Source organism: Pan troglodytes, chromosome 5, assembly GCF_028858775.2.
Source record: "Pan troglodytes isolate AG18354 chromosome 5, NHGRI_mPanTro3-v2.0_pri, whole genome shotgun sequence".
In the NCBI taxonomy this organism is placed as follows: Eukaryota; Metazoa; Chordata; class Mammalia; order Primates; family Hominidae; genus Pan; species Pan troglodytes.
This window is the reverse complement of record NC_072403.2, coordinates 32,411,332-32,435,342: the sequence shown is the minus strand read 5'-3', so window position 1 is coordinate 32,435,342 and position 24,011 is coordinate 32,411,332. Positions and strand designations below refer to the sequence as shown.

Genomic DNA, 24,011 nt, shown 5'->3' with positions numbered 1-24,011 from the left:
ATCCCAACTCTCAAATATGGTTTGAGGATTCCTGGGGTGGGGTTGGGGGGGGGTCTCTGACATAAGTTCCCCCCACTCTCTTTGAGACAGGAGTTTCACTCTTTCACCCAGGCTGGAGTGAAGCAGCACGATCTTGGCTCACTGCAACCTCCACTCCACTGGGGTTCAAGGATTCCCTGTCTCAGCCTCCTGAGTAGCTGGGATTATAGGTGCCCGCCACCATGCCTGGCTAATTTTTGTATTTTTAGTGAGATGGGGTTTTGCCATGTTGACCAGGCTGGTCTTGAACTCCTGACCTCAGGTGATCCACCCACCTCGGCTTCCTAAAGTGCTGGGATTACAGGTGTGAGCCACCGTGCCCGACCTGTGTTTTGGTTTTTTGAGGCAGAGTCTCACTCTGTTGCCTAGGCTGGAGTGCAATGGCAGGATCACAGCTCACTGCAAACTCCAACTCCTGGCTCAAGCAAGGAGTTGGAGTTAGTCTTTTTAGTCTCCTGAAGCAGGGACTACATGCGTGCGCTACCACACCTAATTTTTTTTGTTTGTTTTTGGTAGAGACAAGGTCTCAGTTAACCAGAACTGTTTTAAGGGGCCTGCAAGGTTAATAATCTTATTTTCATATTAATAATAAAACACAGTTTATTCTTTTTAATCTCATTCTGTCACTAGGATAAAATTTTCTTGAGCCTATATAGTCTATGATATCTCAACAGAGTGAGTATAAAGGCAGATATGAGAATCCAGTCATATTCTTTCAAGCCACACATTAGATCTGGAAAAAGTTAATCAATGCCACACTTCACAATAAAATTTATTTTGCTTTGGATACCATACTTATTTTTCACAAACATTCTACTTATATTAACCTATAATTGGCTTATTCATGCTATTTTAATATAAATTAATAAATGTTGTAAATGTATGTATGTAATGTAAATAAATGTTGTAAAGGTAATAAATTAAAACATTCAATCTCAAATGCCATAAATACCAACAAATATTAACCCAAATAAACAAAAACTCTTTGGAATCCTCCATCATTTGTAAGGCGTCTCAAGATATCATGAAACCAGGAAGTTTGAAGCCACTGGTGTCCCCACTGAACCTGAATACTGAGGTAGATCTGGTCCATTACTCCTTGGCTCAGCCAGGACCTCAAATTTCAGCCACACTCAGGGACTGAGTACTGACTCCTTGCCAACTGCAGGGACACCTGAGCCAAACCACATCCACGTGCATCCATGTTCTTCATTCATCTTCATCCCAGGTCCAGGCCTGTGGATGTGCGCTCTGGAAATCCTGGGGCTGGGTGGAAATGAGCCATCATCTCCCAGGTCCCCTTAGCTGTTATGGTGGGACTTAGCCACCCTTACAACCTTGGTCCCTCCCAGCTCTCTGGTTCCACTTCCTCTATCTCTGATCTGCATATCTGGTTCCCTCTCCTCTCTGGTGGTCCTGTGGATTCCTCTCTCCTCTTACATCCTGGTGAACCCTGTAGGCCTCATTCCAAGTCCATATCTTCTGGTGCCAACTGGAATACTGGGCTTAATGTGGTCACCCTGATGTTAAACAGCAGGTTTGCTGCCCATCAACTTCTCACACTTTCTTCTTGGCTGGGAGCTGTGTAACAACTAGTTCCCTATGCCTGGATCCCATCCCATAGTTACAAGCAAAGGAACTACTAAAAACACAGCCTAGTGAGGAGGAGAAAACTGGGGCTGAGGTCTGGAGTGGGTGTGAAAGAGGCAGCTGGAAGATGTTCTCTTGTGTGACCAGAGGGGAGGAGGGCGTGTCTTCCACCAGGGGTGTTGTGCGGTGGCTGCTGAGATGACCAGGGCTTGTCTACATGGCTGTGAGACCAAGGAATTGATTCTATAGGCTCTGGTGGGTCCCCACTCTGTGAAGTGTCAGGCCCTCTTCAGGCACCGTGACCCCATTGGCTCCTGCGAGTGCAGGGCAGATGAAGATGGGGCTGTCCTCACACCCCAACCTGAAGAAGGGCCTCACAGGCACGGAAAAGGCTGAACGGGGACATGTGTAGATGTGCGATCTGTCCCTCATGTTGTAGAAGGAGACATCTCCTGCTTCATAGTCCAGGAAGACGCCCACCCGGCAAAGGGACTCCTTCAAAGGGAGAATCCTATCAGGGGAGGACACGGCCCGGTATTGCCCTTTATGCATCTCCAAGGTCCAGAAGCCGTTCTGAGGAATCAGCAGGACCTCCCCTTTCCTCTCAACACTGTCTCTACAGACCCCCACAGTCCACTCAATCACGTTTTCCACCTCCACCTCCCAGTAATGTTTCCCTGAAGCGAAGCTCTCCCGGCCTAGGACACAAGGCTGACTGTCGAATCTCTCTGGGTTGTCAGGCACGCTCTCCTCTAGGTGCCTGAAGGGGCACCTTCTCACACTTCTCCGGTCCTCTGACAGGAAGAGATCGGGATGAGCGGTGTCTGGATCCAGGACCACATCGACTGCAGAGGAAGTCTCAGGTTTAGGCCTGGGGTCTCAGGAACCCTGGGGATTGTGTGGTTCCTGATCCCCAGAGAGGTCTCAGATATCTTTGAAGGGATCCCCACGTAGTGGCCACTTCCATGAAGGCTCTCTGATCCTAGGCAGCTCACACACTGAGAATTACTGAAGCTGCACTTCTGTCTCTCCAGAGACAGAAGCAGTTCTCTCAGTTTGAGAAGAATTGGAGCTCTAAGAAATCCGGAAAGTTTAGCAAATGAAGTAAAATCAATCATTCTTATACTTTCTCTCAGCATTCTAAGATGTGTTCCTTTTTCTATTCAAGACATATGATCTCTGGCCAGGCGTGGTGACTCACGCCTGTAATCCCAGAACTTTGGGAGGCTGAGGCAGGTGGATCACCTGAGGTCAGGAGTTCGAGACCAGCCTGGACAACATGGTGAAACCCCATCTCTACTAAAAATACAAAAATTAGCCGGGCATGGTGGTGCACACCTGTAATCCCAGCTACTCAGGAGGCTGAGGCACGAGAATTGCTTGAACCCAGGAGGCAGAGGTTGCAGTGAGCCCAGATTGTGCCATGGCACTCCAGCCTGGGTGACAGAGCAAGACATCATCTCAAAACAAAACAAAACAAAACCCCAAACGAAGACCTATGATCTCTGGGATTTTCTTTACTTAGAAACTTTCCAACTTGGCTTAAACCAGCACAAAGGCTTTATGTCCTGCTCCTCCTCTCCCCAGTGGATCAACTAAGGTGAGTCTTTCCCTTCACACTGTCCTGGAGGATAAAGGGTCTCTTCATTGGTCCTATGTGTTCCTTTTACCAGATCACAACTGACTTAAATGACTGACAAGGGCACCCTTCAAAAAATGAAGAAGGAGAATCAATGTCCCCAAAAGAAAACCTGTTGCCTGAGGGGTCTGTGGGCAAATGTAGGGAGTAACTGTTCCCATCCAGTTTTGCTTCAACAACATGGGTCTGATGTCTTCACATATCACTTCTGTAGGTACAAGAAATGCTCCAGACTCCAGGCATTCTGCAGACCTCTCCCATCTGTATTTATTCTTACTTATTCAGTCTACTTTTCTATTGTGTTAAAATGATTTCCTCCATTCCCCAAGTTAATATGTCTGGCTGTGACAATTTGCTATTTTGTCCCAAGTTGACAGTGGCAATTTTGAAATTCACCTAAAGAGGAAAGGTCCATGTGCCACGGTATCTGGTAAAGCTTGGATTCTGTGGTGCTTATGGGCAGAGGGGCTGAATCATAAGAAGAAAAGTGCTCACTGGGAGTGGGCAATTGGGTTCTGTGCTCTGCCACCCACCTGAAACCCCTCCCACGGCAGGCTATACACAAAGTATTAGTGTTCTCTTAAGAGCAGAAAGGCATTTCTGGCCACCTATTGGTACACCCTTATGTCAGGCTTACTAGGGACCCTCCTGGCCTCTTCCCTACATGGGTCTTCAACTTGGCACAGTCTACACCATCCCCAGGATATAAGCTGCTAAGATAGCATTGTCTTTTTTCAAATTCATCCAGGATCAAAGAACAACAACTACTGAAATGTAACTCTTAGGAAGGCTACTATATATGGGACACCTCTGGTAATCATGCATTAAATTACTCCAAAAGATAAAGGATCCTGGGATGTAAACCATAGGGTGGACTGAGAGCTGCTGGGATTCCCTGACAGAAGAGACATGATGCATCATTGCTGGGACACTGTTGATGAACTGACCCCCGTTCCCTGCTGTCCCCAACTTGCCCTGGGCCCCTTGCTCATTTCCTCTAAGGAGTCCTGTTAGCTGGCTAGTGTGGAGAAAGCTGAGATCTGAGGGAACATCAGAGGCACTCACCAGCATGTAAGAATGTTCTTCTCCATCCTGCAAGGGACAGACAGAGACGAATGTCATGAGATGTTGCTGAGAAGAACTCAAATTGTACATGTAGTTAAGGAAAGGCTAAACTTACGCAATTCTTCTTGAAGTTTCTCTGAAAAACAAACAGAAAGAAAATCATGTCTTTGACAGAAGAACTAAAAGAAGTTGGGTTTTTAGTAAACAATGCAGGAACTGTCCTTTCTATGAACAGCAACATCTCCCTTCCCTCATGCCTAGGGCACTGTCAGAAACCAGAAATGATGTATGATCAGGTGGCTGGGTAGTACCAGCACATTGTTACATTTGCTTTTGCTCAACCATTTAGTACTTTATGTAGCCAGATGAATGAATGCAAGGTGGGCAGAGTGAAAGAATGAAAGCTCTGAGAGATTCATTCCAAGGACATGAGAGTTCCAAGTCCTTGCTGCTGCTGTGCATTTCCTCTCTCTTCTGTATGCTGGTACCTGGGAGAGCTGTGTCCTTTCTATGGTGGTGAACTGTCCTTCTACTCTTTTTCTTTTCTTTTTTTTTTTTTAATTAAACAGGGTCTCACTTTATCGCCCAGGCTGGTCTTGAACTCCAGGGCTCAAGTGATCTGCCTGCCTCAGCCTCCCACAGTGCTGGGATTCAAGCCATGAGCCACCATACTCAGCCTCTTTTACCTTTTACTTGAAGTTCTTCCTCTTTTTGCACACGTTCTTTCTCCAGTTCCTTTACAGCAATTTCTCTTGTTTCCCGTTCAAACTCCTTTTCCCCTGACAGAATCTTTTTTTCCTTTTGGAGTTTGTTGATCCAATAGATGCATATGGCAATGGGTATCATCAGAATAACCACAATGATAGGCAGGGCCACTGCACAGGGAGACACACTGGGCATAAAGGATTCTGAAAAGGCAGCCAGAAATGTCCACTTAGTTTGAAACAGAACATCTGGGGTAAGAGTGCCCCTAGGAGCACACTTGAAGAGCTCCTCAGCCACCTGCTCTCTTGCTTTCTCCCTCAGAAAACTCAGATGGAGAAAGTGATGCTGGCTCGCACCTGGCTGACACCTCAGTGGCTTCCAGGGCCAAGGCCCAGAGGTAGCAAACCAGTCACCATGGGAAGGACCAGGATGAATAAAGCTAACCCGTCATACTGAGTCGGCACAGCCACCACCCTGCCTCAAGCTACCATCACTCACGCCTGGAATACTGCGGTGCCCTCCTTCTTATTCTGCCCTTACCTTCTGTAGTCTATTTTCAACAGACCAGCCCTAGTGTGATCATGATACTTCTTAGCTCAAAACCTTCCAACGCTTTCCACGTCACTCGCCCTAAAAACCAAAGACTGTTTGTGGCTTACAATGCCATGTTTAATGTGTTTTCATTGCCTCTGTGAATTCATCTCCTTTCACTTCCTGCACTCACTCCATTTCAGCCACACCAGCATCACCTTCTGGGGGTCCTGGAAACTGCCAGAGATGTTCCTTCCCCAGGCCCTTTGCATATGCTCTTCCTGTAGCTGGGTTGCTCAGTCCTTAAGCATCTGATGACTCCTTGCCATCAGACGGGATGGCTCAATTCCCATCTTTACAGTGAAGTCTTCCCTGACCATTCTGTTAAGAATTGCAATGTCTCACATTGCCTCTTTATTCCTTCCTTGCTTAATGTTTCCTATAGATGTTCACCACCATCTGATAGAATATATGGTTAACTAATCACTTTTTGAGGGAACAGTTCTTAATATAATTTGTTCAATGATTTACCCTTGGTAGAACAGTGTTTTGAACATACGACATGCTTCTTGACCATTTGTTGAATGAATTATGAGTGTGTGTCTATAAGGAATTTCCACAGCTCTGTCCTGTGGAAAATCCCCTGCACAGGAAGGGATGGCTACAGCATACAGGAACACCAAGTGTAGAGAGTCACTTATCCACACCACCCTCCATGTGTTATGGTTGTTTTCAATGTCTAAAAATTGCTGGCCGGGTATGGTGGCTCACGCCTGTAATCCTAGCACTTTGGAAGGCTGAGGCAGGTGGATCACTTGAGGTCAGGAGTTCGAGAACAGCCTGGTCAACAAGGTGAAATCCCCATCTCTACTAAAAATACAAAAATTAGCCGGGTGTGGTGGCGTGTGCCTGTAGTCCTAGCCTTCGGGAGGCTGAGGTATGAGAATTGCTTGAACCTGGGAGGAGGAGGTTGCAGTGAGCCAAGATTGTGCCACTGCATGCTAGCCTGTGTGACAGAGCAAGAACTTGTCTTAAAAAAAAAATTGCAGCAGTGTAAGGACCTTATCGGGGGGAAAAACAACAACAACAACAACAACAACAACAAAAACAGGTTTACCCTCAGAGAAGAGGCTCCTACTCCTGAGTTTTGGGACACTTTGATTCTCCTTTTGTGAGAAGCGGAAAGGCTTCAGCTCAGCTGCAGCCTCCAGGTCCTTAGGGCCCAGGACCATTTCACCCACACTGCTGCCCCCATCCCCGTTCTGGGCTCCATCTGTGTGCTGAGGATCCCCCATGCACTCGACGAGTCTCAGAGGGCAGAGAACTAACCTGGAATAAAAATGACACTTTCTTTCTTCTGGCCGAGCAGGGTGTTGTTGATAGAGCAGGACATGTTCCTCACAGACTTGTCTCTGATGATCACAGCCGTGGTGACCATGAAGAGGCCGTCTGCATCAGGCATGGAGACCTCCTTCAGGGCAGGCACAACCCCACCGTAGGGGTCCCTCCACACTGTGAGGGGCTTTGGGTACCACCCTCTAGATATGCACTCCAGCCGGATGCCCCCGTCTTCATGGCCCCTCATTGAAATGAGGGGCTTAGAGCCCAGTCCTGTGGAGAGATATCAGGGTTCAGGCAAAAGTCAGTGCCTTTTGCATCTCTTCTGTGAAGCTGGAAAGTAAAGGTAAAAAAGAGGGAGATAGGAAGCAAGAAATAGGAAGGAAGAAAAAAAGGATGAGGGTAAGGAAGAAAGAACATTGATGTTGGAGAACACCAGCAGGCCAATGGGCCACATAAACTGTGAGCTCTCTAAGAGGAAAGGATCCCATTGCACCCTTTTCTTTGCGGTCCACCTATAGGCCCCATCACAGCACCAAGCATCTATCTGTCTGCCATAAATGCTTGTTCAATTTATCCTGCCAGACTAATTTTCTCACTTTGAGATGGGTGTGTCGACTCCAACTTCAAACAGGCAGGTTTTGGATTTCACTTTCTGCTTCTGGGACGACTTCTCAGTAGACCTCAGCTTCCAGAAGCTCTAGAATAATAACGAGAAGGACGAAAGTCTGCCAGGCGGGCAGAATCCTAAGAAACCTTTTGATCCAAAGACATTGACCCTTCTGTCTAGTTCAGAACTTCACATAACCACCGCTTTCTACCACCCATAGGAGGTGATGGTTTTTAGGAGACTTGACAGATCTAGCCTGCAAATCCAACTGTAATCCTAATTCACACTGTTTACCTCCCAGAGGCTCCATCCATTAGGCAGTATTGCTTTTGTTGTTTTAGGGACAGGGTTTTAGCTCTGCTGTCCAGGTTGGAGTGCAGTGGCAAAATCATAGCTCACTGTGCCTTGTACTCCTGGGCTCAAGAGATCCTCCTGCTTCAGTCTCCCAACTAGCTAGGATTACAGGCATTTTCCACCATTCTTGGCTAACATGTTGCCCAGGCTGGGTGATTTTCTTATAGTACTTGGAGAACATCAACTTATTAGAAAGATCTGGATGATCCAGGGACTAAGATAACCATACCACTTTTTCAATATCAGAGATCATCACCAAAAATCCTAAGAAACTAGACTCACCCTAACTACAATCCATCTTTAAATGAATCTTCCTTAAGAGTAAACACCAGGTATGAAACAGCTGCAAAAGCGTGGTCCTGGGAGACCTTTCGGCCATGTGTGACCATCTAAACTTCTTCTGAGTAATTCCTTTGTAAAGTCTCCCAAAGAATTTTACCAAAGACAGGAAATTAAATCAATAACTTAAGTCTGGTGCTTTGGCTCAATTTAATTAAAAAAAAATTTTTTTTTTTGACACAGTCTCACTCTATCGCCTGGGCTGGAGTGCAGAAGCATGATCATGGCTCACTGCATCCTCGACTTCTGAGGGTCAGGTGATCCTCCCACCTCAGCCTCCCAAGTAGCTGAGACTACAGGCATGTGCCACCATGCCCAGCTACTTTTTTTTTGTATCTTTTTGTAGAGACTGGATTTTGCCATGTTGCCCAGGCTTATTTTTATTTATTTATTTATTTATTTTTTAGACAGAGTCTTGCTCTGTAGCCTAGGCTAGAGTGAAATGGTAGGATCTCAGCTCATTGCAACCTAGGCCACCTGAATTCAAGTGATTCTCTGGCCTCAGCCTCCCAAGTAGCTGGGACTACAGGCATGTGCCACCATGCCTGGATACTTTTTGTAGTTTTAGTAAAGATGGGGTTTCACCATGTTGGCCAGGCTGGTCTCCAGCTCCTGACCTTGGGTGACCCACCCGCCTTGGCCTCCCAAAATGCTAGGATTACAGGCATGAATCACTGCACTCGGCCCAGGGTCACTTTAATTTTTATCAAGAGATAAAACTACTTGTACATTTAAAGGCTCAGTGGAATAAGAATTAAAATAACTCAGCAAATTGGAAAACGAAATTCTTCAAAACATTCTATGAGGTTCAATACAGGCAAGCATGACAAAATAGATTTAAGGGCAAAATCAGCCACCAACCAACCTAACAAAGAGAATACAATGAACAAACAAACAAAAAGTCCTAAGCAATCCAATTCAGAGTGGGAAAGGCCAGGCCAGTGTCAGTTTTATAGGCAAAGAATGGCAGATTCCTGCCGCGCAGAAACCATAACTGGTCAACCCTGGAGTGCTGCTATGAACACAGTCATGATGCAGGGTCAAGAAACCCTCCTTCCATGATATTCTGCTTTAATCAGATGCAAGGTTGCCTTTGTGTGTAGCAAAGATGGGGTCTCCTACCTGTTATGATTTGAGGCCCCCAGGGAAAGACCCAATTCCCTAGTCCTCACCTCCTCTGTCTGGTCTGATAGAGTGAAATGCCACCACAGATTATCCTGCACCTTAAAGGCTTTTTCAGTCCTCAAATATATCTTTTTTGTTGTTGTTTAATTTTTGATACAGAGTCTTGCTCTGTCGCCCAGGCTGGAGTGATGTGGTAAGATCTCGGCTCCGGGCAACCTCTGCCTCCTGGGTTCAAGCAATTCTTGTGCCTCAGGCTCCCAAGAAGCTCAGATTACAGGCACACTCCACAAAGCCTGGCTAATGTTTTTGTATTTTTAGTGGAGATGGGGTTGCACCATGTTGGCCAGGCTGGTCTCGAACTCCTGGCCTCAAGTAATCCACCTGCCTCTGCCTCCCAAAGTGCTCGTATTACAGGTATGAGCCACCACGCCCGGCCCAAATATATCTTTTAAAGCATAATACACTAACCCCAAAACTGAAGTAATCACTTAATGTCATTTTAACAAATTCCTAGAAATCCCAGTTTAAATGCATTTTTATGTGGAAGGCTTCCCTATTACCTCCCAGCGAAATTTGTAGTCTTTCTCTATGGAGTTAGCAGGAACTATATATAATTTTGCTTCTGTATTTCGTCTTGGTTTAATAAAACCATCTATTTACAATAAGTCCCTCTCTCTGCAATCAGCATTTTGGGAAAGACGAAGTAAAGATTAATATTTATCAAGAAATAAGATTTGATATGTTGTAGTTCTCTGGGTAATCAGTTTATTCCAGTTGTCTTGGAACAATTATTGACAGTGTCTCCTCTCACTCTCAGAAGTGCAACCTGGGAGGCAGAGGTTGCAGTGAGACAAGATCGTGCCAGCGAGGGTACAACAGAGCAAGACTCTGTCTCAAAAAGAAAAAAAAAACCCAAAAGAAGTGCACAGTTCAATGCTAAGGCAGGTATAAGACTTCTCTTCCAAGACTGACCATTTTCCCCTGCTCACGGCCTCAGCTGAATTCTGCATGTGCTTCTCAAGAAGTGAAGCCCTTGGCTTAGCAGGGCAAACCCACTCATGTGTCCCTTGTGCAGGAGGAAGGATTTTTCCCTGGAATTCCGTTTCCACAGGGAGAGTGTCCCTGTGGAATCTCCCTGTGGAAAGGGGAGTCCAGACAAAAATTTGCTGGTCTGCAATGGGCCTGACGTTAGGAGAGAAACTTTCCCCAAAGTCACACTGTGCCAAAGTAACAAAGCAAAATGAAGCGACGCACCTGCCACTACAAGGTGCAGGATGGCCTCATCGTAGGACCTGCCTTCTTGGAAGTAACAGCGGTAGGTGCCGTTTTCCTGGGCTGTGATGTTGTGTATGACCAGGGCCACGCTGCCCCTGCTGATGTCTTTGCTCACAAAGGTGGTTCTTCCTCGGTACTCCTCCATCTGCTCCTCCGTTCTCTCTCTGCCACCTTTATACACAAACACTGCGGGGGAGAACTGAGACCGGAACCACCGCACCTCCATGTCCTCAGCATTTTTCTCGGGTGACAGATGGCAGTGTAACGTAGTGTTTTCTCCAACCGTGGCCAAGATGGGATCAGTGGGCCCCACGACAATAAACTGGGCTGTTCAACAAAGGGGTAGAGTCAGACAAAGACACCAGCCATCACATCTGTAAGGCAAGAAAGGAAGCAGATATTCTAGGGACAAACATATTTTTTCCATGGCCATAGGGTCTCTTTGGGCTGAGAAATCTGGGGACCAGTAGCTGTGGCTAGTCGACAGCACCCCTGGGAGCAGTAACTATAAAGTGTGCTTCTGCTTCATGAAGGAAACCCTGAGGAACCTGCCCTGAGCACCCTCTGTCCACCCTGTGCCCTTGAGGGGTTTTTCCTCGATTTCCCAATCTAGTGCTGTGCCTGAGTGTACTGTAAACTTGAGCCGTGCAATAGGACACATATCCACTAGCTAGTCCCAACTGAAATGAGCTGTAAGTGTAAAATACACATAGGATTATGAAGATTTAAAATTTCAAAATGTTGACTATCTCATTGGTAATATGGTATATTAACTAAGTATTTAAATATTCATATTTGATTATTTGGGGCGAAACAAAATATAGTATACAAATTTATTTCATGTTTCTTTTTACTTTTTAAAATAAAAAGTAAAATTTAATTTTTTTTGAAAATTTGCAATTGTACATGCGCTTGGCCTTTGTGCCTCACTGTATTTCTTTTGGACAGTGCTGGTATAAATTCAATGAACATGTTCAGAATGAAAGGGTAAGTCAACAACTCCACAGTCCTTCTTTCTTTCCCTTTGCAGACTACAGGGGTGATGTTCCTTTCTGATAGGTGACAGCAGCAAGTGACACACATCCCTACCTGAGACCAGTGCACACAGGCTGAGGAGGAGGAGGAGGAGGAGCAGGAGGGAGGCTGGCCGGGAGAAGTGCAGGGCAGCAGCTGATTCCATGAGCACCCAGAGCAGGCAGGGACAGGAGGCCTAGGGTTACAGAGGAGAATCAGCCTAGGAGTCTTGGCACCTCAGTGCTGGTCGGGCCCAACCTCTCCCGTCACTCAAGTAGGTCTCATCAGTGCCCCAACTTCAGGGAGTCCCCTGCATCCGAAGGCTCAGGCATCTCCTGAGAGAGGGATTCCTTAAACATTCCATGAAGTAAGCCATCAACGCCAAGATCAAGGGGGCCTTTTTCCGCCCTCCTCGGCTCACTTCTCTGGCCAGAATGCAGTTTCTTCAGTTGTCGCTGGATTCTACCACACCCTCCTCCCTTCACTTCCTCCTCCCCGCGACCCACGCCGGGCAGCCTGAGGCAAAGACAGGCGAGGCCGCGCCTCCCCACCGGTGGGCTTTCCCTGTCCCAGGACCCCGTCTCGTGTCCACAGCAGACCCCGCTTCCCCCACCTACTGTGCCCACCCCGGAGCTGTAGCGCCTCCCCTCCGTTTCCTACCTTCTAGAATTAACGTTGCTTTTTCTTTTCTCCGCTGGTTCTCGACGATTCTCCAGTCGTCCCTCTTCTCTCCAATCTGCCCAGGGGCACAGGCACTACTAGACACAAACCTTCCCAAAAGAGGAGAAAAAATTGTACTTCCCTTTCTCCTAGGTCGCCATGTTTGGAGATGCAGGAAACGAAATCTGGTCTCCTGGGCTTCCACAGTCCCAAGATTTCCCTAAGTATTTTAGAGCCCAGGATTGGCCGGGTGTGAGTGAACCAGCCAATGGTGTCGAACCTTATTTCTCAGCAGTTGCTGGGTAGAATACACCGAATCACAAATTTCAAGCAGCAAATAACCTTTTGAGATTATCGGGTCTTTTTATTTCCTTTTTCTTTGTTCGAAAGCAAGACTCTCTCTCCTCTCTCTCTCTCTCTCTCTCTCTCTCTCTCTCTGTCTCTCTCTCTCGCTTTGAGATTCCTTGGGGAGATTCCCTGGGGTTTGTCACCGAGGTCGGTGGCTTTGCTGGTGTCCACAAGGAGAGGCCTCTCTATGTAGAGGGCAATTTTGCTGGGGAGGAAACATGAGGAGGAAAACATAAGCCGCCCCCTTTCCAAAGCCAGAGGACTCCTGTTCAAGTTGCTGGCTTTGGAGGTTGGGCCTGGAGCGCAGGAGGGCTTGGGGGAAGCAGGCATGGCTGGAGCGGGAGGGGTAGCAAAGGAAAGGAGACAGCAGTTGCAGTGGCTGTTATGAAGGCCTTGTCATTCATTCCAAAGCTATCGGATAAGAGGTGCTGAGAATCCTGACTGAGGATCAAAAACCTTTTCCCTCAGGGAGGTGGCATTCTGGTGGTGGCAGAAGATGGAATTGAGCAAAACTTTCTAGTTGTCCTTCACCTTCTAGATAGTAGGTGGTCAGGTTGGGTCCAAGAGCCACACACACACACACACCAGCACACATACCATCCTCCCGTAAACATCATCCCTCCCCCAAAGGCTCCAATCTTGTAATTGTAAAGATATCTTCCAGAATAATCTTCCCGAGGCCCAGTTGTCAATATTCCCCTCAAGTGTCTAAATGCTTAGTCTGGAGGCCTCCAATTCCCTTCTGATTCAATTCAAAACTTTGCAGTTAATACGCTAGCAATGGCTCCGCAGTGGCCTTGCATCACAACGTTGCACTCCCTGTGGCCAGCGCTCCCTTTCCCATGCCATGCCTTTCATTTCAATTGCTTGCTCCATCTCTGCCCCGTGAAATCCTGCCCAGCCTTCGTGCCTACTTCCTCCAAGAACAACTCTGAATGTTCCTGCCTGAAGTGTTCTCGGCCTCTTCTGACACCCAAATCTTTTGCTGTTCCCGTGTCCTGTCTTGTATTATTGTTACTCAGGTATCCACTGTGTCTCTGCTGTGACAGGAGTACCTGCTTCTCAGGACAGACTTCTGCAGGATGTGATTCCTCTCACCTTACAGGGCCCAGCTCTAAGCTCTAAGCTCTGCTCTTAGCTGTTGTTCAATGCATGAGTGACATGCTCAGGGTAAGGTCATTCCCACCACATCATGGCCCAGTTCCTGGAGTCATTTGGCACCAGAGTGTGAGAGAGAGGTGCTAGCAGGATTAAGCCACTCTAGGTCAGGATTTCTAGGACTGGAAAGGAGGTACCAGTAGGTTCCTTCTGCAGAGAAAGCTCTTTGATGAGAATAAGCTAAAGAAAGCTCTGAGAACTCTTTTTTCCATTGGACTGACCCTTAAACTGTCTCTTTCTCATACAGTAGTCTCACACGTCACCTGATGTTTCTGGATTATAATTCAAATAAGATTCTGGGTTGAGTGGCTTATGAGGATAAATACATCAGTATTAGAACTGTATGTATATGAATTCCAAACAGGACTGGGCAGCTGTTGAGAAGAGGCAGAAGAGAAGGATGAAAGGGTCTAACAGCATGGCCAGCTGGGATGAGATCTGACTTTATATTTTTTTACCTGAAGAAATAAGGCCCAGGGCTTTGAAGTAGCCCTTTTGCCAGAAGCATCCAGCTAAGCCAGGCCTCAGCCTCTGCCAAAGTTGATCTGAGCTAGAGGGAAACGTGTGTGTTCTGAAAAGGAAGAGGATCAGTTGATGATGGGGTAGCTTAGAAAGAAATCAGGCTCTACTGGGGTGTGCCCGGTTAGATAGTAACAACCTAACCCAATCATGCTCTGTAGTGGGAGGGATAGAGACAGGAAGGGTCACGTTAGCAAGGTTCTTTATGGACCTGCCAACCCTGGAAGAACCAGGATACAGGGTAAGCACTGATTTCCTTTTGCTTTACAATAAACTACAGTCTTTGAAGGTAATATAGCTGTGTCATCTCCAGCTATGGAGTACTCCCAGGGGAGGCCTAGACATGTTGACATACAGAAAATCCATTCCTACTCTGCCCTGTTCAAATTCTAGATTCCTGACTCACAGAATCACTGAACATATTATAATAGTTGCATAAGCTTCTGAATATTAGGACTACAAGCAATATTAACGAGTACATTTACCTTGCCTCAAAGAACACATTTTTTCAAAAAGAAGAAATGATACTGGGCTTCTAAAAGAACCAAACGTGAGAAATTTGCCTAAACTCTTTCCATCTTGTAGCCTTCTCTCTGCTCATCTGCTTTGGTCTTCTCTGCAGTCCACCATTGTTTAGTCCACACCATGAATGGAGCATTTCTTCCCACAGCTCCCATGCACATCTGCTACAGGAGTAACTGGCCACATGTCACTTGGTCCTCTGGCCTAGCCTGGGTCAGGTGTCCATCCCAGACCCAGTCCATGTGGTGAGGCTGCAGGGCCATGTGATATGGGCATGTATTGGAAGAGAAGAGGTCACTAATGCTAAATGTGGTACAGCGAGGGCAGAGAGACCTTGAAAGGCATTCAATATATTCTCAGAGGCAGAGCCCTTATAACAGACGCTGTTGATGCCCCATTCCATATTCTCTTGGCCTATCACAGTTTGCCAATAGCTGAGGCACAGTTTTCTGCAAGGATGACAACCTTTCCACCTCCAGTGAGTATCTCCCTTCTCCTTTGCCTGTGAGCTTTATCACACCCGTGATAGTTGCTTTTCTGCAGTTACATAGCCCAATCTTAAAGTGCATTAGAATTAACACTCCCAGGCCAACCTTCAACCAATTCAAGCAAAGGAGGATAGGAAGTGGAGATAAAGTCCCAGGCCCTGTAGTCCTTAGGAAGATTCTGAGCTATATCACACATTTCATATGGTTTCTTAGAGAGTCCTAAAAGGGATTCAGCCAAGTTATCCACATGGTAACTGACTCATGAGTGAACCCTTTATCCCATTTGTCATGTAATTGGCTTTTTTTCATTTCTCAATTTGTTTCTGCACTTGTGTTTCCTGGAATCACTTCCCAAATCAGTGTGGTGAGCTGAATAGTGCTCCCCGCACCCACCCTTTGAGCTATATTCACTATGAAAGTTATGAAAAGAATGTATAACACAGTAAAATGAACTTTACACAGAATTAAGGTTATGGACCTTAAAATAGAGAGATTATTCTAAATTGTCTGGGTGATCTCAGTTTAATCATAGGAGTTTTTAAAAGTAAAAGGCAGACTGAGCGTGGTGGCTCATGCCTATAATCCCAGCACTTTGGGAGACCAAGGTGGGCAGATTGCTTGAGCTCAGGAGTTTGAGACCAGCCTGGGCAACATGGCAAGACCCTGTCTCTACAAGAAAATACCCAGGAACGGTGATGTGGGTCTGTGCTCCCAGCTGCTTGAGAAGCTAAGATGGGTGGATTGCTTGAGCCCAGGGGACAAAGTATGTGGTGAGCTGAGATCACGCCACTGCACTTCAGCCTGGGTGACAGAGCGAGTCCTTGTCAAAGAAGAAAAAAAAAGAAAGAAAGGAAGGAAAAAAAGGAGAAGGTAAAAGAATCAGAGAGATACAATGGAGAAAAAGACCTAGGAGATGAGCCTCAATGCGCTGTTGCTGCTTTGAAGATACAGGAAGGGAGCTAGGAGCCAGAGTGTGGCAGCCTCTAGAAGTGGGTACAGCCCTTAGCTAAAAACCAGGGAACAACTGGGACCTCAGTCCTATAAATGAAAGGAACTGATTCTGCCAATAGTCTGAATAAGCAAGGAAACAGATTCTTCCTTAGAGACTCCAGAAAGGAATCCAGCCTGCAGACACCTTGATTCTAGCCTGGTGAGATCCCTGTGGGACTTCTGAATTCTCACCTACAGAACAGTGAGATAATAAATTTGTGTTGCTTTAAGTTCATGAATTTCTGAAGCCAGGCGTGGTGGCTCATACCTGTAATCCCAGCACTTTGGGAGGCCGAGGTGGGTGGATCACAAGGTCAGTAGATCAAGACCATCCTGGACAACATGGTGAAACCTCGTCTGCACTGAAAACACAAAAAATTAGCCAGGCGTGGTGGCACGCACCTGTAGTCCCAGCTACTCAGAAGGCTGAGGCAGGAGAATCACTTGAACCTGGGAGGTGGAGGTTGCAGTGAGCTGAGATCGTGCCACTGTACTCCAGCCTGGGAGTACAGTGGCACAATCCAATCTCAAAAAAAAAAATGTCTATACATTTCTGGTAATTCAGATGGCAGCAATAGAAAATGCATCCAATAAGGGTCTTGTGAAAATGCTGCAGTGAGGTAAACTGAGACTGTGGTGAGTACAGTGGGTGTGCAGACTGCTGTGCTGAGTAGACACCACAGTCTAGAAAAAGCCAAGCTGAGGAGTAAGCATTATTAACACATTTATTGAACAACTAGAACTTGACAACCACTTGCCAAGTAGAGGGGATACAGTGGTGAGCAATAATAGTGATGATAATGAGGAGCAGTTTTCCCTAGCAGGCAGCAGTTGAAAGGAATATGGGTTTAACATCCACCAATGAACAGGGGTGGACAGACCTATTTCCAGGAGACTGAGTCCATAGTGGGATTAAAAACATCCCTGTAATTCTTTTAGCTTCCTTGATCCAAATTTCCTATATCACAGAGAATCTCTAGGGTATTTGCTCTTCCTGGAAACCTTGATTGAAGGAAGGCTGGCTCTGGCTGCACGATCACTTATCACATTTGTTGGGTGGGAACATATCTGTGCCCCATGATTTATCAAGTGTGGCCTCTAGTCTCTTTCCAAGTCACATGTCATGTCGGTACTATGAGGTTATTCTCTCAACCAAGACACTCTGCAGAGCTAATCCAAGGAGTGCTGGGTCTAAGTCTCTGATATCAGCTGGGAAAGAGTCAATAAGGATGTCAACTCCACAAGCACTTACAATGATCTCTACCCTGCAGCTGTCCTGGGAAGGAAACCTCAGGGCTACATGTGGGCCCTTCCTGTGGGAAAAAAATCAGGCTGGAAAAGAACAGGCAATTAGCCAGGGACTAATGCTGAACATCTCCCAACTGTACACATTACTGTATGAGTTATGTAAGTTACTTCATGTTGCCCTGCCTCAGCTTCCATACTTGCAAAATATGACTACCCGACAGGGTGTTGTGAGGATTAAAGGAGTGACATCCACCAAAGCTTATAACACAGCACTAAGAACATTTTAAATTCTCTGTTAATGTTAGTTATTGCTGTTTAGATCCCAGCTCTGCTGTTCACTTGTCATGTCTACTTTTAAAGTTAATTCACCTTTCTGCACCCCAGTTTCCTTATCTGTATAAGGGGACAATAAGGTGGTATGAAACTCAAAACAACTGTCATATGGAATAATGGAATGAATATCAGTAAAGTGCTTCAGTGCGTGCCTGTAGCTTATGGTTCTGATTGGTTGTTGCAGAAGGGGAGACCTCAGCTCCAGGCTGGGCAGGGAGAAGCAGAGATGTTACTTCAGCCTGAGGCTCCCCACTTTCATTAGCTAAGCCCGGGGTCACTGGTGTCTCCAGGGAATGATCAGGCACTAGGTCAGGATCGGGGGAACTTTCTACTTCTTTTGGTATTGGGCAAATGGTCAGGGCAATGGGCTCCAAGGTCAAAATTCTGAAAACAGGATATAGAGGCTCAGAGAAAGAGGCGTGCGGAAAGGTGTAGATATGAGATCCATCTGTGGCATTGTAGAACGAGATCTCTCCAGTCTCATAGTCCAGGAAGATCCCCACTTTCCTAGGGGGCTCAGGAAGTTTCAGGTTGGTTCTGGGCTCAGTGAGAGCCCGATACTTATTCCCATCAGTCAGGCCCATAGTCCAGTATCCGTTCTCCGGTGTCATTTTGACCCAACCTTTTTTCCTCTCCACGTTCTTACTACATACCCCAATATGCCACTCTTTTCTGTCCCCCACTTCCACCTCCCAGTAATGTCTCCCTGATGTGAAGTTTTCACAGCCAAGGACACAGTAACGCCATTCAAATCTCTCAGGGTTGTCTGGCAGATCCCGTGGCTCTTCAGCACGCTGTACACTCCTCTGGTCCTCAGAAACAAGGAGGATGGCGTTTGCCGTGTCTGGATCCAGAATCACATCCGCTGCAGAGAGTTTGAGGAGGTGTCCATGGGGTCAGCCATTTTTCCTGGATTTCAGAGCCTCAGCATGCAAGGCCTGGACCATGCTAAGGAGGTCCTTCCAGAACCTGGCATCCCTAGCCTGCTCTAAATATGACTCTCTCATCAATGTCATGGGAGAAAGCTCAAGGGGTCTTGTGTCCAGAGGGGAAATGAAAGTAAGGTATCTGCCTAACCCAATACCCTGATGCTGCCTCAGGAAGCAATAAGGATCCTCTTGCTACATTTTTCTTGTTTCCCTCCCCACATTGACTCTGCCCCCTAATGCCTTATACTCAGAGGTTAATTTTTAATCTTCACTCGACCGCTCATGAACTAAATGAGCTCCCCTTTTCTGCAGTCTATTTTTCCATACATCCAATTTATTTAACAAGGTGGAGCCTCATCTGAAGCATTTTGTCACCTGAAAAATGGGGATAAAAATATGAATCTCTACCGTAGTATAGGGGAATCATGTTATTTACTCAGCCCACAGCAGGGCATGAAGGAAGCTCCTGATGTTCTAATAGCTGCAAGGCCGTCTCTATGCTGGGCTCTATGAGGGGCCCCAGATTCACTCTCCAGCCTTCAGCTTTTTCCACCCTCTTCTGGGTCCTAGGAATCTGTACTCTAAGGATAGTGCCACTGGGCTCCCTTGTCTTCTGGTTTGCTGTTGGGTTTGGCCAATGGGAGGCCCTGATAGAAGATTGGAAGGAGAAAGAAAGGAGAGACACACTGTTTATTCTCCTGCTTCCTCCCTGCCAGCAGCAGCTGATGCTACTCTAACAAGGCCTGACGACTCTTCTCAGGGAGCCCTCTCTTTTGAGCTACCTTTCTCTGGGTTCCAGTAACTGCCTCCCCTTCCTAGACCTCCCAGGCTAGGAGTGAAGACAGCTCCCCACTGTTGGGAACCATGGGGGCACTGCACTTTTCCTTATTGCTTACTCTTAACCCTCCTTTCCGCAAACCTTTTTCAACCAACCAGTTTGAACTTGTCATCTCTTTCTTACTTGGTTTTTGACCAGTGGATATTTATTATTACTTCAGTCTTCACCTCACCCCCACAAAACACAGATTGCAATTTTCATTTAAAAATGTGGAGGTGAAAGCTCGGAAGCATTAAATCATTTGAGGTGACACAGGCAGTAGGGGGCATGAGAAGCCTGGGAAGTGCAAAGTTCTTTGGGCAGGCATCACCTCCTCTCCTTGGCCTTTGCATCCTCACTCTCCCTGCAGTATCACACAGTGTGTGTCTCCTTCCCCTCAGCTCCACCCTTTATGTGTCTTCCTTCCCAGGAAGGTCTGAGGAAGCCCAAGAGAGCAATTCTCCCTGGTTCCCTGGGCTCTCAGTGGAAAGGGTCTTGGAGATGGGCCCACTTTTCAGATTGGGATTTAATGTTGTCTACCCCAAACTTTCTTAGTCAAGGGAACTTTTCTTCCCCAAATCACAAGAGTTGGAGGAGGAGAAAGGAATATAGTCCCTCAGGTTGTTGATCCAGGGAACATACAGTGATTTACTCACCAGGTTTGAAGAGGGCCATTTTCCATTCTGAAAGGAAGGAGACACAGATAAGAAAAAGGTCAGTATTTTTGTTCTTTTCTCCACTCCATTCTCCTTTCACTACATGTTTTCTCTCCTTCTCTTCAGAGTCTCTTCCAGGCTTCAGCTTCCTTCCTCTACAGCTCTGATAGATCAGAGGTGGCACCTTCTAAACAATGTCAGGCTCGGCTCCCTGTGCCATGGGGGGCGCAGGCTGCATGGTTATGCTTTGCCTGGGCATGTGCAGGGTCAGGAGTCTCTCAGAGGCTCCAGAAAAGCAGAAGTCAACCCCCTACCATGCAAAATTGAGTCTAAGGGTTAGATCTGATTAATCCAACTGAGAACGTCAATGGGTCACAGCAGAGAAAAAGTTGAAATGTTCATTGTACATGACCCAGCAAACCCAGAGAGCATCAGGCTCACTCACCATGATAGGCCAAAGACTTCTCTCCACCTACAATGAAAGAAAGATAGAGGTGTCACCTGAACACTGCCTTTGCTCTGTTGGCCCCTTCCACTTCCTTTCGCATCCATCTAGACTTTCTTTTTGACCATTCCACTCTTCCCTGTGGTCTCACTCTGCAAGCTCAATTCTCTCTTCACCTCTTCTTCTTAATATCAAGTCTGGGAACATTGGTTGAATGCTAGTAGCAGGGCAGTCACTGTTAGAGTTCCTTCCCAATGGAGTCCAGCTAATCTATTTTGAATCTGTCTATAATCCTGTACCTGGGCATAGGTGTCACCATGTCCATATGTGTATGTCTAGGAGTACAAGATCCACCCTTCTCAATCTGTATCATTTCCTACCTTGCTCTAAAAAGAATTTGGGAAATTTAATGAGCAATTTCAGGGACTAGTTTTTGAAAGCAGTTATGATAAATCTGTACCAACTGAGCCACTGTAGCTACTCCTCTTTATTAGACACACTTGTCTCCCTCTCTCTTTTCTGATTTTCTTATCTCTTAAATCTTCCATTCTTGTTTTCCTTTCAACATCCTCTAGATTATGGAAAACAACAAGTAAGTTTCCTGCCATAGAAAATGCACCTCATCCTTCTCTCTTCCTTTTGAAGTGTACCCCTGGATATTCCTCAGTGCTTTTTAGGGCATAAAGGTCTGTGGCCCCTAGTACAAAGAGATTGAAGACCTCTTTTTCTTTTCTTAGAGAGAGAGATAGACGAGAGAGAGAGACTCCTTCTGGGTGGTTTCTCCAAAGAGCCAAACTTATTTTCTTTTCCTTAGTAAAGGGATCTAGGACCATTTTTCAACCCTGGGCAAAGACTTATGGGCTGGAAAATTTCCAAGCAGAAGAGAGTCATAGATTCAAGATTCACATTCAGAGAAAATGTCAGAGTCACTCACGAGCCATGTACTGGATTTTCCTCCACTCTGCAATGGAATGAATAGGGAAGGGTTATCAAGGTGCTCAAAGTGGGGATAAGAAGACATGCCTGGGTCTCCTGGGGAATGGGAACTTACTGAGTTCCTCCTGGAGCTTCTCTGGAAAATAAGCAAAAAAAGAAAAGAAAAAAAGAACAGTTATGGGTAAGGGTGGTTTTGGGAAAATAAACCTTAAACTTGATGCAGTGCCAGGGTGGGAATGGGGGTGAGATCTTCAGGCTGGGGCATGCAAGCCAGGGGCTTAGATTCTCTGCTTGCGTTGGATACCTCTTAGGCTTATTTCTTGCTCTGTTGCAGCATATCCCATTTCTTTCATCTCTCGCTCTCTTTCTGTCTCCCTGGACAGAGCAATTTTTTCCTTCTGTTGTCTCCACAAGAAGTAACTGGCTCCTGCGAGAAGCAGCAACGAGATAGGCAGAGTCCCTGCCAGGGCCGCGATCCAGGGCTGGGCGCTCCTGAAGAAGGGGTCTGTGAAGGGGAGAGCTGTGGGTCATGGGAGCTAGTGCACTCAGCCTCCCCAGCCTCAGCACCCCAAGCTTTAGCTGCTCAGCCCAGGTTGGGGGCATGGAATCCATCTCATGAGGTTAAATAAGCGTTCTCTTCCTGAAGTCTCAGAGGACTGTAGAGAAGACTTTGGTAAACCCTCACTACAAGCTACTACTATTACTATCTTGAGAGGTCTGCCTCTCGTATGGAAATTAACTTCAGCAGAGTCATACTCATTTTTTTCTAAATATTTTTTCAACCAGTAACACATTTACATGGTTCAAAAACCTCATGTACATAAAGTCATGCAACTCTCCCATCTACCTAGTACTCCCTCCCTCCATCTATTAACTTTTCCTTAGTCCACTTAATATGATGCTTAGGGACATAAACTGTGGAGTCAGAGGGCAAGGGTTTAAATGCTGGCTCCCCCATGTGACTAGAAGTGTGATGTTGGCTACTTACATAACCTCTCTGTTTGTAGTGGCCTAATCTATAAAATGAGGGTAACGATAATGCCTATCTCCTGAGGTTAGAAGAATTAAATTAATACTTTAAAAGGGCCTAATGGGCTGCAGTGGGTCATGCCTGTAATCCCAGCACTTTGTGAGGCCGAGGCAGGCAGATCACTTGAGGTCAGGAGGTCGAGACCAGCTTGGCCAACATGGTGAAAACCCATGTTTACTAAAATTACAAAAATTAGCTGGGCATAGTGTCATGTCCCTGTAATCCCAACTACTTGGGAGGCTGAGGCTATAGAATTGCTTCAACCCAGGAAGCGGGGCTTGCAGTGAGCCAAGTTTGTGCCACAGCATTCCAGCCTCGGTGACAGAGTGAGACTCTGTCTCTAAATAAGTAAATAAAGTACTTGATGTACAGTGAGTATTACAAAATTGCTTGTTAAATTTTAAAAATGTAAGTTAAATAACAGAATCAAGAACTAAAAAAAGTAAATTAAAATATGTTCCTATTTTTCCTCGTTTAAACTAAAAATAACATTCTATACACATCACTCTGCATCTCACTCTTCTGTGTAAAGTGTGTCTTGGAGATCTTTCCATATTAGTATAGACAGAATTATCTCTTTTTTCTTTCACAGTTGGGCAGTATTCCCTTGTATGGAAGTTCACCATCAGTGAGCATCTCCATAGCTTCTAACCTTATACAATCATAATCAATGCTATAAGAAACTTTTTATAGGCCGGGCTGGTGACTCACACTTGTAATCCCAGCACCTTGGGAGGCTGAGACAGGCGGATCAATTGGGGTCTGGAGTTTGAAACCAGCCTGGCCAACGTGGTGAAACCACATCTCTAGTAAAAATATAAAAATTATCCAGGTGTGGTGGTGCATGCTTGTAATCCCAGCTACTGGGGAGGCTGAGACAGGAGGCTCTCTCGAACCCAGGAGGAGGAGGTTGCAGTGAGCTGAGATTGCGCCATTGCACTCCATCCTGGGCAACAGAGTGAGACTCCCTCTCAAAAAACAAACAAACAAACAAAAAACCCCCCAGAAACCTTTTACATGGATCATCTCATACAAATGCAAGCATATCCCAGAACTGGAATTTTGGATCAATAAATATGTAGTTTGGATAGATCCCCCAATAGAGCTTGTGCTAATGCACACCAAAAATACAAGTGACACGAGCAAATGACTGAGAGTCACTGCCTTCCTACACTCCTGCCATAGCCATGTGTTATCAAGCAAGGCAGTAGGGTTTTGATTTTTGCTAATATCATAAGTGAAAAATGATTTCAGATATGTTTCCCTAATGAGTGAGAATGAGCACTCTTTTGTGGGTTATTTCCTTTC

The 24,011-nt window shown here is 46.1% G+C and overlaps 2 protein-coding genes across 25 annotated transcripts in view; both read right to left on the bottom strand.

Moving 5' to 3' along the window:
- Positions 1 to 793: 793 nt before the first annotated feature.
- BTN2A1 (butyrophilin subfamily 2 member A1) lies at positions 794 to 12,722 on the bottom strand. Of its 5 annotated transcripts, none has more exons than XM_003311072.7 (8): positions 12,285 to 12,722; positions 11,700 to 11,820; positions 10,590 to 10,937; positions 6,899 to 7,180; positions 5,020 to 5,241; positions 4,449 to 4,469; positions 4,334 to 4,360; positions 794 to 2,703 (listed from the first exon to the last, which is right to left on the bottom strand). In XM_003311072.7, the coding sequence occupies exons 2-8, from the start codon at positions 11,788 to 11,790 to the stop codon at positions 2,681 to 2,683; spliced, it is 1,014 nt and encodes a 337-aa protein (XP_003311120.1). In that variant the 5' UTR covers positions 11,791 to 11,820; positions 12,285 to 12,722; the 3' UTR covers positions 794 to 2,680. The 5 variants fall into 5 exon arrangements, with proteins under 5 accessions (XP_003311120.1, XP_003311119.1, XP_063668271.1 ...); XM_003311071.7 differs by having other exon boundaries at positions 794 to 2,474; XM_063812201.1 differs by having other exon boundaries at positions 794 to 2,474; positions 11,700 to 11,974; positions 12,285 to 12,475.
- A 3,813-nt stretch (positions 12,723 to 16,535) lies between these two features.
- BTN3A3 (butyrophilin subfamily 3 member A3) overlaps positions 16,536 to 24,011 on the bottom strand; it is a 22,178-nt gene continuing 14,702 nt past the window's right edge. For 8 of the 20 annotated variants that reach the window (XM_001173236.8, XM_063812185.1, XM_063812186.1 and 5 more), the window contains 6 exons: positions 21,978 to 22,178; positions 21,789 to 21,809; positions 21,672 to 21,698; positions 20,738 to 20,764; positions 20,293 to 20,319; positions 17,017 to 18,755 (listed from right to left, as the gene is read on the bottom strand). In XM_001173236.8, the coding sequence (XP_001173236.4) occupies positions 18,019 to 18,755; positions 20,293 to 20,319; positions 20,738 to 20,764; positions 21,672 to 21,698; positions 21,789 to 21,809; positions 21,978 to 22,178 (1,040 nt within the window). In that variant the 3' untranslated portion in view covers positions 17,017 to 18,018. Of the gene's footprint in view, positions 16,672 to 17,016; positions 19,467 to 20,292; positions 20,320 to 20,737; positions 20,765 to 21,671; positions 21,699 to 21,788; positions 21,810 to 21,977; positions 22,179 to 24,011 lie in introns of those variants that run through there. The other 12 variants (XM_063812190.1, XM_063812191.1, XM_063812196.1 and 9 more) reach the window with 5 other exon arrangements.

Excerpts from the sequence above, each read along its gene's own strand:
- BTN2A1 (XM_003311071.7), bottom strand. The coding sequence starts at position 11,790 with ATGGAATCAGCTGCTGCCCTGCACTTCTCCCGGCCAGCCTCCCTCCTG. Across the intron at positions 5,242-6,898 it reads AAGTGTCATTTTTATTCCAG|AATCCTTTATGCCCAGTGTG; the intron begins GTTAGTTCTCTG and ends CTGCCTTTTCAG. Across the intron at positions 4,361-4,448 it reads GAAACTTCAAGAAGAATTGC|GATGGAGAAGAACATTCTTA; the intron begins GTAAGTTTAGCC and ends TGTCCCTTGCAG.